The sequence below is a fragment of the Perognathus longimembris genome, chromosome 15 (genome assembly GCF_023159225.1).
Source record: "Perognathus longimembris pacificus isolate PPM17 chromosome 15, ASM2315922v1, whole genome shotgun sequence".
Taxonomy (NCBI): Eukaryota; Metazoa; Chordata; class Mammalia; order Rodentia; family Heteromyidae; genus Perognathus; species Perognathus longimembris.
In genome coordinates, this window is record NC_063175.1 from 30,653,015 (window position 1) to 30,670,178 (window position 17,164).

General features: G+C 45.4%; 1 protein-coding gene across 1 annotated transcript in view; it reads left to right on the plus strand.

Moving 5' to 3' along the window:
* The first annotated feature begins 91 nt into the window (after nt 1-91).
* Nucleotides 92-17,164, plus strand: part of Mocos (molybdenum cofactor sulfurase) — a 48,981-nt gene continuing 31,908 nt past the window's right edge. The window contains exons 1-4 of the mRNA XM_048363662.1: nt 92-548; nt 8,342-8,431; nt 11,887-11,953; nt 13,545-14,183. Coding sequence (XP_048219619.1) covers nt 407-548; nt 8,342-8,431; nt 11,887-11,953; nt 13,545-14,183 — 938 coding nt within the window. The 5' untranslated portion in view covers nt 92-406. The remainder of the gene's footprint in view (nt 549-8,341; nt 8,432-11,886; nt 11,954-13,544; nt 14,184-17,164) is intronic.

Sequence of the window (17,164 nt, forward strand, 5' to 3'; positions counted from 1 at the left end):
CGTCCACGGTGTGCCAGGAGAACCCCTGGGGTTCAGAATGCCCAGAAGGATCGGGCACTTCTTTGCTTCTCCGGGCACACGGATGGAACTTGGAGAACTTTGCCTCGCAGGTGTCTCGGGCCCGGGGGCGCGTTTTTGAGGGCTCCATTGGGAGTTTATTTCCCAAATCAACAAAATGGGACCCTCGTTCCCCTTCTCCCCAGGTGGGAAGAAGTCAGACCGAAGTGAAACTCTGTGAGTCAGCGCACCGCACCGGGCCGGGGCGCGGCTGCCAGGGAGGCGCCGCCCCTGAGCTGTGGACCGGAGTCCCGGGGCCGCCCGCCCCGGGGGCGCGGTCGGGGCGGAGTCGCCGCCCGGCAGCCCCGAGCGTTTCTCAGGCCCGGCCTGGACTGCGCGGTCTTGGACCATGGCTGGTCTCACGGCAGATCCGGAGGCCAAGCTGCTGTCTTTCCAGCGGTTCCGAGCCTTGAGCAACCCGTGCCTCGCCTACGGCTACGGCTCGCGCAGCCTGAGCAAGCTGCGGGAGAGCGAGTTCGGTCGGCTGGCAGGTGAGACGGGGTGCGGGGGCGGTGGGGGGGAGCAGGAGGGAAGGCGTGGGGGTTTGTGGAACCCAGGAGGAAGCGGCGCTTTCTCCTTGAGGAGGCATTTTAACTGGAAGGGATGTGTCCACAAGGCGGATTCATGGTTGTGTGTGCCCGCGGACGCAGGCCACCTGCTTAGCGCTCTGTTGAGTTTGCGCGGCTCAAGGGCGAAGCTGCGGTTTCTTCTCACCTCGCCTCTCCTCGGATGACCAGGGCCTAGGAGTCCTCTCTCTGCTGCCGTGAGATCCCGGACTCTAAAGGCCCCAGTGCAGCCAGTTGCGAAATTCAGGATGTTGCGCGTGCGCTCCGATCGCTGCCCCAAAGTGGAGAAGGGGTGTGAGGGCGGACAGCGCGGAGTTGGGACTCAGAGGCTGGGCTGTCCTACGAGGCCCGGGCAAGGATGCACCCGATTCCGTTGGGATGACCCACTTGGAACTTCTGCTTTTGAAGCCACATTAAAAAAAAAAATTCCCAGAGCAACGTGCCCGAGGCTCTCCCAAGCTCTAGTTCAGCGTAGGGACTATAGAAACTAGCGAGCTGTGCCATTTGCGTTTTCAGAACCGGGCAAGTCGGTGATCACTTGGTGCCTTTGAGTTTTCTGCAAGGCAGAACCTGCTGCCCGAATTCCCAGCCAAGCTTGATTTGCCGGTGGCCCCACGCCAGCTCACTGCCACAGGTTCAGGATTCTCCCTTGGACCTGGGACCTTGACTGGAGGGGCTGCACTGAGCCGCAGAACCGCTTGGTGGCGATCAGGAAGGGGAAACAGGTCAAGTGGGGCAGGCATGGGCTAGGGAGCCTTGGGTTTCTTGCTCTCTTCTTGACGAATAGGTGACTGCTCACCTGTCTACGGGGGACGAGCGGCGGCCCTTTCTCCGGGCTTTGAGTGCTGTTTTGTTTGTCCGCTTTGGGTTTTTTTTTTTTTTTTTTTTTTTTTTTTTTTTTTTTTGAGAGCTGGGGTCCTGCTTCATGTGGGTCTCCGGTCTCTAGTAGTGAAAGTCTTGAGGGAGCCCCGTCCCTCCCCCTCCCCCCGCATCTGTGCCTAGTTCACTACCACCACCCCATTTTCCAGGTGGCAGGTGGTAGTCTGCTGGGGACAGCCCCTCTGCTTTCTCTTTCTCTTTTTCATTGTGGAAGTTTCTAACCTCATAGAAAAGGAATCTAATACTGAACGTCCACAGGTGCTGAGGGAGGGAGGAAGGAAGCAGGGAGGAGGGGAGGGAGGAGGGAGGAGGGGAGAGAGGAGGGAGGAGGGGAGAGAGCAGGGAGGAGGGAGGAGGGAGGAGGGAGGAGGGAGGAGGGAGGAGGGAAGAGGTGGAAGGGAGGAGGGAGGAGGGAAGAGGTGGAAGAGAGAAGGGGAAGAAGAGAGGAGGGAAGGAGGGGAGGAGAGGGAAGCTCCCTCTCCTTTTCTAGGAGCCTGTTTTATTCAATGGGTAACTACCTCAGCCCCACACCCCCTGCTCTAATCTCTCAAATCCCCTCCTGCTGGCGTTCCTCACCCCCCATTGGCTGAAAAGTAAAGGGTCCCTCGGGATTCCCTTGGAGGACAAAACTTGTTCTCTCAAGTGCAAATGAAGATGTGGCAGCCAGGGCCCCCAGAGTGGCCCGACTGCACCCTTTAACTTCTGTGCCAGTGTAGGGGTGCCTGTCCTTTATTGAGCGCAGTTCTGTGCACTGTGGCCGAGTTGGTGGCCTAAACAGGCACCCTCCTACCTCTGGGAATGTTGGAACAGGTTCACTGTGGAGTTTGTTTTTGTGTGCTTGCTTAGTAATTTTTTTTTGTTTTTTGTTTTTTGCTTTTTTATTATAGAAATGAGTGCACCAAAGAGAGCTTATGACAAGAAAGGACAAACATATTACCCCCCTCTCTCCCCAATTATAACCTTTTCTCCTTTCTTCAGTGAATATTCTTGAAAGAAAAAAACACACAATAGACTAGTCTTCCCTGAAGGCTACCAGTTTGAAATTTTACCTGGGCAGGTAGTGGCTCTGGGTAATTAAATGCATAACCTTGACTAGCCAGTTTGTTGAGATTTTCCTTCTTTTTGTGGAATATACTTAATATACAGAGGAGATTTAAGTAGTTATTTGTTTTTAGCCAGGTCTTGCTTTGTAGCTCAGGATGGTCTCACTTTGTAGCTTCTAATAGCCTTGAACTCATTAATCCTCAGTGCCTCTTCCTCCCAAATGCTGGGGTTAAAGAGATGCACCACTATGCCTGGCACTGAAGTAATTCTTGAAGTCTTAGGGAGTTAACTGGTAACTGTTGACTTGAACCAACATGGCCTAAAAGACATCCTCAAATGATCCTTTTGGAAAGTCTAATGCCAATAGCTTTGGGGTCATTTTTCTGCTTTTATTTATGTATTTTTTTTTGCACCTGTTCTGGGGCTTGAACTCAGGGCCTTAGTACTGTTCTTGGCTTCTTTTTGCTCAAGGCTAGCATTCTACCACTTGAGCCTCAGTGCCACTTCTGGCTTTATCTACGTATGTGGTGCTGAGGAATCAAACCAATGGTTTCGTGTATATGAGGCAAGCACTCTACCACTAGGCCATATTGCCAGCCCATTTTCTTGCTTTTTTTTGGCCAGTCCTGGGGCTTGGACTCAGGGCCTGAGCACTGTCCCTGGCTTCTTTTTGCTCAAGGCTAGCACTCTGCCACTTGAGCCACAGCACCACTTCTGGCCATTTTCTGTATATGTGGTGCTGGGGAATTGAACCCAGGGCCTCATGTATATGAGGCAGGCACTCTTGCCACTAGGCCACATCCCCAGCCCATTTTCTTGCTTTTAATAACAGCTAAAAGTGTAGGATGTTTGCTGTGTGCCAGATATATTGGTCATTTAACTCTTATCCCATTCATAGATATAGAAAAGGGCCATAGACTGGCTGTTTAACCTATTAAGGTCAGATCTCTGGCTCATCTAACACAGCTGCACATTTTTCCCCTTCCAAAACAGAACAAACTGTTGGACCCAAGGCCAAGACAGGGTTTTCCCAAATAACTTCCTGGCCCAGTAGAAGACTATTTATTATCAAGACACACAGTGCCCTGGGGCTGTCCTGATCATTGCCCTTGATGCCTGGGTGAACAAAAGCATTTCTTTTGGTTTGGTAACTTTATATTCTGAATCTTCAATAAAAGACAACATTTAAAACATTTTGGGGAAGAAGTGATTGTTTTGAGGGGATACTGAAGTTTAAACTCAGAGCCTGGGCTTGGGCACTCAGTGCTTTGCTGATAATTTTGGAGACAAAGTTTCCGTGGACTTTCCTGCTGAGTCTGGCCTCCAGTCACAGTCCTTTACATATCAGTCTCCTGAATAGCTAGGACCACAGGGGTGACTCACTGGCACCTAGTCTAGATTATACCTTTTAATGGTGTCTGGTTCAAAAGGGGCCAAATGAAACTCGAGAGGCCTGGGAGCCCCCTCCCCAAATTCCAGCTGCTGCTGTTGTGGTCTGTTGCTGTCATATGAATCTGTGTGCTTTTCAATTGTTGTCCAAATTTATATGTGGCGGTCATATGTATCTGTATGCCTTTTCCCTGGTTGTCTATATTTATATGTGACTATGTACTTCCTTTCATTTTCCTTCAGAAGTGAGCCATTATATTTCTCACTTCCTGACACAGGTCACAGGGGTTTATGCACTTTCTCTGCCACTTTCACCTCAGATTCTATTTTGTTCATGGTTGTATCCCCATCCCATAGAACTCTGTCTGATACAAAGCAAGCACTCAATGAATATTCTTGAATGAAAACACATAATAGAAGGAAACTGAATTAACTTGATAACAATCTATCCTCCTTTCTCAGGTATCTTCCTGCTCCTAAACCATGGGACAAGGTGATGATGTCCTCAGCACTGGTACTGCCTAGCATGGTGCTAGAGGGAGTAGCCTGGGCAGCTAGAAAATAGAATAAAACCAAAGGCATTGACACTAGAAAAGATTAAGGAACAGATATTTCTATTTGCTGATGAAATGTCTTAGATATGGAAAATCTTAAGGAATACAGACATGAAACCATTAGAACTAAAAACAAAACAAAACCACCTCAGCAAGATTGTAGGATACCAAGTTTGATATATAAAATCAACTCAATTTTAATATTCTAGCGATTAATACCATGAAAATAGAATTAGGAAAACAATTTCTAAAATATTAAAAATGATAAAACAAGACTGATGTGTTAGTGCATGTCTGTAATTCCAGCATTTCGGAGTGTAGGCAGGAGGATTGTAAGTTCAAGGCCAGCCTGTGCTATATATATGTACTGTATACTCTGTTTTTCTTTTCTTTTTTTTTTAAGGTAAACTTTAAAGAAGTGTAAGACATAAGTGTACACTACAGTACATCACTGAAAGAAATTAAGGAAGCCCCAAGTAAATGGAAGATATTCTGCATTCCTGGATAGGAAATTGTCATTGTTAAGAAGATAGTGACCCCCTACTGATCTGCATATTCAATCAAGTCTTATCAGATACCAGCTACCCTTTCCGCTACTGGAGCAGATTATTATTTTGTGTGTGTGCATGTGTCTGTATATGTGCATGCATGTATTGGTCTTGGGGCTTGAAGTCAAGGCCTGGGCACTATCCCTGAGCTTCTTTGCTCAGGGCTAACACTCTACCACTTGAGCCACATTCCATATCCATCTTTTTAGTGGTTAACTGGAGATAAGAATCTCACAGACTTTACTGTTTGGACTGGCTTCGAACTGTGATTCTCAGATCTCAGCCTCCTGAATAGCTAGGATTATAGGTATGAGCCACTGGTGCCCAGCTGAAACAAATTTTATAAATTTATTTAAGTATTTAACCAAGGTGTGGCTGTACAAGTTCCTAGTACTTGAGAAGGTTAAAGCAGGAAGATTATGAGTTCAAGCCAACCTAGGGTACATAGACTATGCCTGAAACTCAAACTCAAACCAAAATAAACAACAAAAAAGGAACAGAAAACTAGTGTTAGTAAAGGAAGAAAAATCACAAGTGTTTTTGAACGTATTTCATATGTTTTATCTGATACAATATGGCCTAATTTTGAAAATACATGTTAATATTGGTGTTTTAAACTAAAAATCATGCCCAATTTCATGAGTTAGTGTTGAAATCCTTATTTATCAAATTTGGTATGTAGACAAACTTTGCTATGCATATTTAGAAATCATTCCAACTGCCTTTTTGCTGAAATTAATAAGATAGTCCTAAAATTCATATAGAAATACAAAGAACCCACATAGCTTAAGCAATCTTGAGAAATAACTAAATTGGAAGATTCACATTTCCTGGTTTCAGACTTACTACAAAATTAGATTCATCAAGACAGGTATTGTCATGCAAACAGTCCTAAGGATCAATTGAATTCTAAGTCCAGAAATAGCACCACACATCAATGGTCTGCTTCACGTTGTATTAAAAAAACTCTCAATATTGATCCAAGACAAATATAAGAGAGAAAAGTAGAAGTCTTAAGGAAAAAAATATGTAAATCACCAGGCCCTTGCTTAGGCAATTATTTCTTTTTTTTTTCTTTCTCTTTTTTCTTTCCTTTTTTCTTTTGTCAGTTGTGGGGCTAGAACTCAAGGCCTGGATGCTGTCCCTGAGCCTCTTTGTGCTCAAGGCTAGAGCTCTACCACCACCTGAGCCACAGCACCACTTCCAGCTTTTGAGTGGCTTATTGGAGATAGAAGTCTTATGGGGACTTTTCTGACCAGGCTGGCTTTGAACCATGATCCTCAGATCTCAGCCTGAGTAGTGAGGATTATAGACGTGAGCCACTGGTGACTGGCTATAGGCAATTATTTCTGATGACACTAAAAAAATCCAAGTAATAATGACAATAAAAAGATACATACTGAATATCAAAATAAAAAAACATTTGTGTATTTTAAGAAAATGAAAGATTGAGGCTGGTGGCTCACACCTGTAATCTTAGCTAGCTACTCAGGAGGCTGAGATCTGAGGATCATAGTTTGAAGCCAGCTTGGGTAGGAAAGCCCAAGGGACTCTTCCCTTCAATTAGCCAGCAAAAATCCAGAAGTGGAGGTGTGACTCAAGTGGCAGAACACAAACTTTGGGAGGAAAAAGCCAAGCAAGAGTGCCAAGGCCTAGAGTGCAAGTCCTGGTACAAAACACAGGAAAAACAAACAATGAAAAGGGAAAGGTACAAAATCCAAGTTCACATAAGAATCTGTGCACTCATATTTATGGTAGCATTATTTACACTAGACAAAAATAGAAGACAAATGTTCATAAGGTAAGTGGATAAACAAAATGTTGTATATTCACACTTTCAGTCATAAAGAAGAATGAAGCTTGATACACTTGCTACAATGTGGGCACATTTACAAAATATGTCAAGTAAAAGAAGGCTGATCTAAAAGGTCACAAATTGCAAGCTTCCATTTACGTGAAATGTCCAGAATAAGCAAACCTATTGGACAGAAAGTTAGATGAGTGATTTCTCCTTGAGACTGGGGATGTGATAGGTAATGGAAATTGAGGTCAGTGTAAATGTTCTAAAATTAGATACTGCGGATGGTTGGGCAACATCTACATATACTCAAGCCCACTGAGTGGTATACTTTGAGGATGGATTTTTTTTTTTAGGTATACAAATTATATCTCAATAAAACTTCTACTAGCAAACCATCCTACACAGTGCAAAAAAATTGTTAGGTGAAAAAAAATAAACAGATGATTCACATTGTGTGTTTATGTTATGTCAGCACTTGTAAAGCACTAGATAAATTCCCAGCAGTTGTTTATTTTAAATCTGTGTTGCTGGATATTGATGCTTCTTTCAACCATTTGTTGTTATAGACAATGTTGCCTTCAATACCCTCCTATGCAGATCACTTTACAAAAGTGGATATTTTAAAGACAAATACCCAGAAGATAAATTGCTATGTCAAAGAATAGGTATTTTTAAGTGGCTCCGATATTGACAGATGGCTATTGCATAAAGAAATGTTACCAATTTATCCACTACCAGCTGTGAGCCAATAGCTTGTTGTCCTGCCTGACACCCCTACATTTCGTATTTGCTAATCTGATTGGCTGCTAAATTGGATTTATTTCTCCAGAAGAGAGCCTGGGAGAGCTGTTCTTCCTCATCTCTGAGGCTCTGGCAGTTGCTGTAGGATTGAGGGCTGTGGAGCAGTGTGGGAAGAGCAAAACCAGGCTCAGCCAGCAGCAACACCCACAACTTCCAGAAGAGGGCATGAGTCATGGTGGGAAATGTCTGCATCATTAATAATCACAGTGTCTGCCAGGCATCTCCTTTGTGTGGGATGCGGATCCAGGTTCCTAAGAGAGCTGGCTAATCAGGAAGGTGCTCTCAGGGTAAAGGTCACAAGCCAGGTGCTGGTGGCTCAAGGCTATAATCCTAGCTACTCAGGAGGCTGAGATCTGAGGACCATGGTTCAGAGACAGCCCAGGCAGGAAAATCTGTGAGACTCATCTCCAATTAACCACCAGAAAACTGGAAGTGGTGAGCAAAAAAACTTAGGGACAGTGCCTAAGCCCTGAGTTCAATCCCCATGACCCACACAAAAGTCACAGAACAGTAGAGGTGTAGGCTCATTAAGAAGGACACATCTGGAGGCAGGATACCAGCAGCCTGGTGTAATGTTGAATCTCTCTGAACGGATACTTGTCTGGATCATACAAACCTGATTTAAATGAAAGGACTAGACAACATATGAAAAGCAACCTGCTACTTTACGTGTATATTTATTGTTTTTCATTTTTTCTTCAGGAACTGTTTACCTCGATCATGCAGGAGCCACCTTGTTCCCCCAGAGCCAGCTCACAAGCTTCACTAAGGATCTCATGGAAAATGTTTATGGTAAAAAAAAGTACACACTAATTTTAGCCACCTATATGCAGCTGATACATCTATATTTAATTGTGTTGGATTAATTAATGGAAGCCATACTGGGAATGGTGGCATACACCTGTAATCCTAGCACTTGAGACTGAGGCAGGAGGACTGCAAATTCTAGGCCACCCTGGATTACATAGTGAGACTCTGTGTCTCAAAAAACAAGAAAGCGTAAAAAATCTAGGAGGAGACCATCATGAGTCATGCAAGCACCCAGTGTCATTTTCAGTGATATTCAATCATGTATTATGGAAAGTTCTGGCTCAGGGACACACTAGCCACTTCCAGCAGAAGGTGTCTGTGTCATGAAGGGCATAAGAGTTTGCAAACACAGTCTTTGATGGTTGTGACTGTACACTGGAGAGGCTGGTGTGACAAGATGTTTATCCATCCATCCATCTACCCATTCCAGAACTGTTTATTGGGTCTCTTGGTGTCTGCAGCTTGGCGGTGTAATGGCAACAAAATAAACGCAGTGTCTTCCTTCATGAAGACTTTGATCGAATCTTGGAAGACAAGACTTGAATCAAGTGATCTCCAAATAAATTTAATTGCTAACTGTGTGAAGGATTGTGAGCAAAGGTACTTGGCACCAGGGAGTCTATATTTGTAATGCCAGTGAGGTGACAAGTTCCTATCAGGGAAGTGTTTCTTGGCTATAGAGAGGAAGTGGGAGGGTGAGACACAACCCACTGGAACAAGAGGAAGAAAAAGCCTTTGGGCTATGTCTACAATGTGAGCCAAAGCCCAACAGGGGGTTCAGGACCACAGGAGGGGAGGAGAATGACAGGGGCAATGTGCAAAGGAGGGAGGGTCAGGTGGTGCCTGAGAAATTGTTACTTATTCCAGCAACAATGGAGAATCACTGAGGACCTTGATCAGCCAAGTAGCATGCTCAGGAGATAACCTGGGAAGAGAGTTTGAAATAATAGTAGCAGGAGCTGTTGTAATATTCATAAAGATAACAGCAATCGCTACCACCCATCTGATTGCTTGCTACATGTCAGGTATTGTTTCACATGGATGATCTTTTACCTGGATCCAAGTGACCATAGGTAACTAACCCCAGGCTCTACAGCCAGAAAGTACAGGAATTGGAGGAGCTGAGGGTTGAATCTCCATCCTGGCTGGTTGTAGAGCCCAATCCCTTAGTCTCTCATCCCAGCTATAGTCTTGTGCTATACTAAAGGGTAGCCTGCAAGTTCTTTACCCACATGGTAGGTGCTACCACAAGACTTTTTTTCTTGACTTTAATGCAAAAAAAGTACACTTGTCCAGGTGTAAACCTTTCCAAGAGCCAAACCCTTGGGAAGGGAGTTAGCCTGGGAGATGGAGGCATTGGGATATAGGTGGTCCTTAGGATGTAGGGCTTAAACATTAAGGTGAGAAAGGATGATGAGGGCCAGAACCAAATCCTAGAGCCTACTGGGTCTGTGGAAAAGCGTTGATAGCTGCAGTGACCAGAAATCCTGTGTGACCTTTCAGGGTGGTTTAGGTAAAAATAATTCAGATCAAAAGGGCCAAGCCTGTATTAATGCACACACATAGTCCTGCCCTGGAAATGTGAGCATCTAGCTCCTGAAGCCAGGCCTTTCCAAACAACTGAGTGAATGTTCAAGAACTGAGCTTTGAGGGAAATTACCAGGAAACTGGAAATCAATACAGGGAAGGTGAAAGTGGGAGAGCCACTTGAGGGCCAGTGGGACTCATGCACGCCCCCTTCATGACCTCATGCCTGGGAGGAGGAGATTGGTGTGTTCCTGCAGGGCAGTGTCAGCAGTGGTTGGGAAGAGCAGGGCAGCAGACTGGGACTAATTACATGATCTTTATGGCTTTGTCTCATGGCCGGAGGAGTTTGTATGCTTGGTTCTTGGAGTTAGTGGGTAGAGTCAGGGAACTTGTAAAAAGGCTCTTGGATTATCCTAGCTCTTCTGAGTTGATGTCACACTTTATTTTTGGGCTAGTACTGGTGCTTGAGCTCAAGGCTTATGTGTTGTCCCTTAGCTTTTTTGCTCAAGGCAGGTACTCTACCACGTAAGCCGCAGCTCCACTTCCAGCTTTTTGCTGGTTAATTGGATAAAATAGTCTCATGGATTTTTCTGTCCCGGCTGGTTTCAAGCTACAATCTTTAGGTCTCAGCTACTCTCCTGAGTAGCTATGATTACAAGTATGAGTCCCAGTCACTTGGCTATACTGTGTGTGTGTGTGTGTGTGTGTGTGTGTGTGTGTGTGTGTGTGTGTATGTGTGTGTGTGCATGCCAGTTATTGGGGCTTGAATTTAGTCTTGTATTCTCACTTGAGCTTGTTTGCTCACAGCTGGCATACCATCACTTCAGCTTCACCTGTTTCCTGTATACAACGCAATGGTTTTCACACTTTCTCTGGGTGATGCAATGCTGGTGGTGTTCTGGCTGTGAGGGTTCCCTGGGGAGTTATAAGGACAAAGCCTTAGTCATGCTGTGGTCTCTCCTTTTGTGCTCCTTCAGTGACTTCTCAAAAAACTAAACATAAGGCTGGGGATATGGCCTAGTGGCAAGAGTGCCTGCCTCATATACATGAGGCCCTGGGTTCGATTCCCCAGCACCACATATACAGAAAATGGCCAGAAGTGGCGCTGTGACTCAAGTGGCAGAGTGCTAGCCTTGAGCAAAGAGAAGCCAGGGACAGTGCTCAGGCCCTGAGTCCAAGGCCCAGGACTGGCAAAGAAAAACAAAAACAAACAAATAAATATACCTGCTATGCTGGGAATATGGCTTAGTGGTAGAGTGCTTGCCTTATAAATATACTTGCTATGATCATTTGTGTGCAAGTCTCTGTGCAGACTTGAGGTAGATATCTGAGGGGAATTTTGGGGTTATGTGATAGTTTTATTTTACTTAATTGATTTCTGGTTACTGGGGCTTGGAATCAGGTTCTTGTCCTCTTGCTCAACATTTTTGCTCCTGGCTAGTGCTCTACCACTTGAGATATGCCTCTACTTCTGGCTTTTTTGCTGATCATTTAGAGCTAAGAGTCCCATGATTTGTCCACTTGGGTTAGCCCTGAACCATAATTCTCAAATCTCAGATTCCTAAGTAATTGTGATTATAGGCATAAGTCACTAGTACCTGGCCTTATGTTTAGTTTTTTTTTTTTTTTTTTGGCCAGTCCTGGGGCTTGGACTCAGGGCCTGAGCACTGTCCCTGGCTTCTTTTTGCTCAAGGCTAGCACTCTGCCACTTGAGTCACAGCGCCACTTCTGGCCATTTTCTGTATATGTGGTGCTGGGGAATCGAACCCAGGGCCTCATGTATATGAAGCAGGCACTCTTGCCACTAGGCCATATCCCCAGCCTTATGTTTAGTTTTTTGAGAAGTCACTGAAGGAGCACAAAAGGAGAGACCACAGCATGACTAAGGCTTTGTCCTTATAACTCCCCAGGGAACCCTCACAGCCAGAACACCACCAGCAAGCTGACCTATGACACCGTGGAGCAGGTGCGCTACAGGTGAGTGACAGGAATATTGCTTGAGCTGGTCACCTTGGCAGATAGAATTCCTTCCTAGTGCAAAGGTGGTGAGTGGGTATGAGCTCAAGAGCCCCAGGTGCACCAGAGAACCGGGAAGTCCAAGTGTAAGATGGGGCAGATGAGAATCACAGGCAGGTGGCTCTGAGCAGGTGTCACTGAAAAGGACTGAGCCAGGGTCTGAGGTCTTGTTTTCCTTCTCACAAGATATGTTAGCAGTTGTTTTGTTTTATCCACATTCCCCCCATTTGGTTTCCAGAGTTTAGCTTTATTTTGCAGTACAGAAATCATTTGGAGCCATTTTGAGACAGACATCACTGAAGTAGAGGCTCTGTCAAATCAATACTGTATTGCAGCTTGGCCCATTGAAGAAGCCACACTTGGGATACAAAAGATGTTTCTACACTTTACCTGCTTTAAGATGTGTTCATCTCTTCTTTTCTTGTCACTTTTACTAGATTAAAACACCACCTACTGGCTTCCTCCAAATGACTCCCTAAGTCTGGAGTTTGGTTAGAAACTTATGCCCATAAACCAAACTGTGGCTATCCTATTTGGGCTCTGCCATAATACTTGAAATAACACAAAATATAACAGGTGAAACTTAGAAATGCTGTATCAGCCTAGAAAATTTACATTCAATGTCAAGATGGCACACAAATTGTATGGATCCAGCTCTTGCGCAGCGAAAGCACACAACTGCAAAGGCTACACTGTTTGAAAGATACAAATACTGTATCAAGTTCTCGAGCAATATCACAATGTTTTTTAAAACTTCTCCTTCACTACAAAAAAGCCAATCTGGCTGGCTAAATAGAATAGAATGTCCCCCTACTTTTAAAAATAGTATTTGCATCTCACAAAGCTCCTTATTCTTTTCTGTAATAACTGGAAATGATTGTGGGAAATGATTTCCTGGTGCTGCCCAAAGGATCCTAAACCAATACACTTTTGAATTATTTCACACTTGGACATGTTGCAGTTTTACAACCAGATTAAAAAAAAACAATGTAAAACAAGGAGACAACTTAAAATCCAGATGGGACAGGGGAAGAAGCCCCCAGGGAAAGGTGTTGTTAACTTGCAGTAAAATCTCTGTAGCTTTTGTCATGTCTGATCAGACATGGGAGCCGGGAGGTGGGGTGACTGGGCCTATTGGGAACCCATCTCTTCCCAGCACTTCCTCTAGCCCTACCCTAACTTCACAGTTCTAGAAAAGCTTATCTGGATGGTTTTCTAGCTATTATGGTAGAAGTGTAGCCAACCACTGGTAGATCATGTCTCTAATCCTAGCTATTCAAGAGGCTAGGATCTAGAGGATTGAAGTTTGAAGCTATCCCAGGCACAAAAGTCTGAGAGATCCCATCTCCAAAATAGCCAGCCAAAAATCAGACCGGAGATGTGGCTCAAGTGGTAGGGCATCAGCTGTAAGCAAAAGAGTTAGCAAGGGCACGAGACCTTGAGGGCCTCCCTCTAAAAAAGGTACACATGCCCTATTGTAATAAAATTAACACAACCTCCAGTTCGGTGCTGAGTTGAGAGGCAGGCCTGGGTGACACTGCCTTTTTTACAGGATCCTAGCCCATTTCCATACAACTCTGGATGACTACAGTGTGATCTTCACTTCTGGGAGCACGGCTGCCCTCAAGCTGGTAGCAGAGACCTTTCCGTGGGTTTCTTGCCAGGGGAGCAGCGGGAGTCAGTTCTGCTACCTCACGGACAACCACACCTCTGTGGTGGGCATGAGGAAGGTGCTTGCAGCCAGGAGCATCCCATCTACTCCAGTCAGGCCAGAGGACCTGCGCGTGGTGGAGCAAAGAGACGAAATGGGTGGTCACTCCAGCTGTGAGCTTTCACATCTCTTCTGTTACCCAGCTCAGAGCAACTTTTCAGGAACCAAATACCCACTGTCCTGGATAGAGGACATCAAGTCTGGGCGGATGAGTCCTGTGAACTTGCCTGGGAAGTGGTTTGTGCTGTTGGATGCAGCCTCCTATGTGAGCACCTCGCCTTTGGACCTGTCCACTCACCAGGCCGACTTTGTCCCTATCTCCTTCTATAAGATCTTTGGGTTCCCTACCGGCCTGGGTGCTCTGCTGGTCAATAACCGTGTGGCTCCTCTGCTGAAGAAAGGCTACTTCGGAGGAGGGACTGCAGCTGCCTACCTTGCAGGAACAGACTTCTATGTGCCAAGGTCATCAGTGGCTGAAAGGTAATCATGACATTGGAGTGGCTGCTGTCATTCCCAGAGGCAGGTCTGTTATGGAATCATGCAGGGGAATTTCATGGACAGGGGGTCAGAGCTGTTGAACACAGCTGGTGGGGACAGGCTGGCAACAGGGCGACTGCATGGCAGTCACTACAAGCAACTCAATGGGCTCTGCCCTCAAGCATTGGCTTCTCCCTAATGGTAAAGGAGCAGGCTTGCAGATAAAAGTTGCAAGCAGAAGAGTTGAAAGGTCTGTTAAGGTAGCAAGTAGAATATAGCCTTTGGTTTCACGCTACTAAACACGGTAGTGCAAGCCTGTAATCTCAGCTACTCAGGAGGCAGAGGTAGGAAGATCAGAGTCTAAGGCAGAGCAAAATTAGTGCAATGCCCTATCTGAAAAGTAAGATAAAAGCAAAATGTACTGTGTGATGGAAAGGCTGATATTGACCAAGCTGCATTGTACATATAAATTGAACACACTGAATTGGAACCCCTTTGTACAGCTATTTAAAGCAAAAAGTACAGAGGGTATGACTCAAGTGATAGAACGTTTGCTTAGCAAGTTGAGTCTCTTGAGTTCAATACCTAGTACTACAAAACCAAACCAAAGCAAACTAAGAAAAACAGCAGTAATCAACAATGATTTTAAAAGATGTTGCTCTTTGGAACAAGTGTGCACCTGACAGCACACTCACTTCTACAGCTCTGCTCACCACCTCATTGTTGGCAAGAGCACTCAGCTAAGCCATCAGTCCTGTGTGGGGCCATACCAGTATCAGCCTCTTGGAAGCCAGAGGCCAGGCTGCTACCCATCCTCATAGACCTGCACTGACTTGTTGGCTCCTGCGGATTCGTCAGGTGGCAGCCTGGAGTATGGGCTCCACAAGAAACCTCCAAATGGTGGTGGTAGGACCCATAAGGCCAATTGTGTGAGGAGTAAAACTAGCACTGAGCTGGAGTTCTGCAGGTCCATCTACATTGGATCCCATGGGTTTGGGGTGGGGAATTCACTGCCATGATGGTGCCCGGGAATACCAGGCCTAGTGGAAAGGTGGCTTAGATCTCGCATAGATCCACGCACAGATTCAGGGTCATATAGATTGAAAGGTAGAGTCAGTGAGGTTCTGGAGCTGGACTACTGTGGCATGAATCCCCTCTACCGCACAGCTCGAGAACATGTGGTTTGATCTCTCTGCACCTCATGCTTATTCTATAAAGGGAAAGTGGGGACACCATCCTTGTTGTGTTAATGCAGGCAAAGCACCAATTCAGAGGGTCATCAATCTGTGTTATTGAGGTTTTTTGTTTGTTTGTTTTTTTGGCCAGTCCTGGAGCTTGGACTCAGGGCCTGAGCACTGTCCCTGGATTCTTTTTTTTTTTGGCCAGTCCTGGGCCTTGGATTCAGGGCCTCATGTATATGAGGCAGGCATTCTTGCCACTAGGCCATATCCCCAGCCCCCCTGGATTCTTTTTTTTTTTTTAACTTTATTAATTAAATTTTGTTAACAAGGTGTTGTGCAAAAGGGATACAGTTACATAATAGGGCAGTGAGTACATTTCTTGTGATATCTTACACCCTCGTTTTTCTTTCCCTTCCCTAGCATATATACAATACCCAGCGTACCAAACACATACACAGTACCTGGCTTCTTTTTGCTCAAGGCTAGCACTCTACCTCTTGAGCCACAATGCCACTTTGGGCTTTTTTTTTTTTTTTGCCAGTCCTGGGGCTTGGACTCAGGGCCTGAGCACTGTCCCTGGCTTCTTTTTGCTCAAGGCTAGCACTCTTACCACTTGAGCCACAGTGCCACTTCTGGCCTTCTCTATATATGTGGTGCTGGGGAATCGAACCCATGGCTTCAAGTATACGAGGCAAGGACTCTACCACTAGGCCATATTCCCAGACCCCCGGATTTTTTTTTTTCCTGTTTATGTGGTGCTGAGGAATTGAACCCAGGGCTTCATGTATGCGAGGCAAGCACTCTTGCCACTAGGCCATATTCCCAGACCCCCCCCCCCCCCCACTTTTTTTTGCCAGTCCTGGGCCTTGAACTCAGGGCCTGAGCACTGTCCCCAAGCTCCTTTTTTGCTCAGGGCTAGCACTCTGCCATTTGAGCCACAGCACCACTTCTGGCTTTTTCTGTGTATGTGGCACTGAGGAATTGAACCCAGGGCTTCATGCATGCTAGGCAAGCACTCTACCACTAAGCCATATCCAAGCCCCATATGAGGTTATTTGAAGTTTATTCTTAGTAGGATGAGGTTTGAACTCAGGTCCTCACTTTGGGAGGTAGACACTGTACCACTTGAGCTATGCTTCCACCTCTTTTTAGCTGCAATTATTTTGCTTTGGTTATTAGTCTTGTGTTTTTGCCTGTGTCCAGCTTCAGATCTCAACTCTCCTACTTCCAGCTTAGCTGGAGTCACAGACATGCAACACCATGCCTGACTTATTGATTAAGATTGTCTTGTTAACTTTTTGCTTAGGCTGGCCTTGAACCATAAGCCTTCTGATCTCTGCCTCTGGAGTACCTGGCATTGCAGACATGAGTTACCTCACTGGGTCATTTAAGACTTCTCCATAGTTGGGGAAATTCTAACACAGGAATGTTAACTATGAAACATTTTGAATCCGTAGTGTAATGGTTTACAGTATAGCACAGTAAGGAAAAAATGACAGGCACCACAAAGAATGAATGGCAGAACAAAGAAACAGATTTAATTTGGTCATTGAGAGCGCTTGAAGTCCAGAGAAAGTGGGCAGCTCATTGGGAGTCAGAGTCAGCTGGGCTGGCGTAAACCTTTCCTTTGATTTGGGTAGATCATTTGATAGCATGCCCCACACCAAGACACCAAGAAAGCGGAACACATTTGTCTATCAGTATAATCCTATTTTCATTCTTACAGACTTCAGGATACGTCATTCAATCCTAATGCTTATTGAACTTGGACCTGGACCTTGTTCTTAACCTGCATTTCATCAT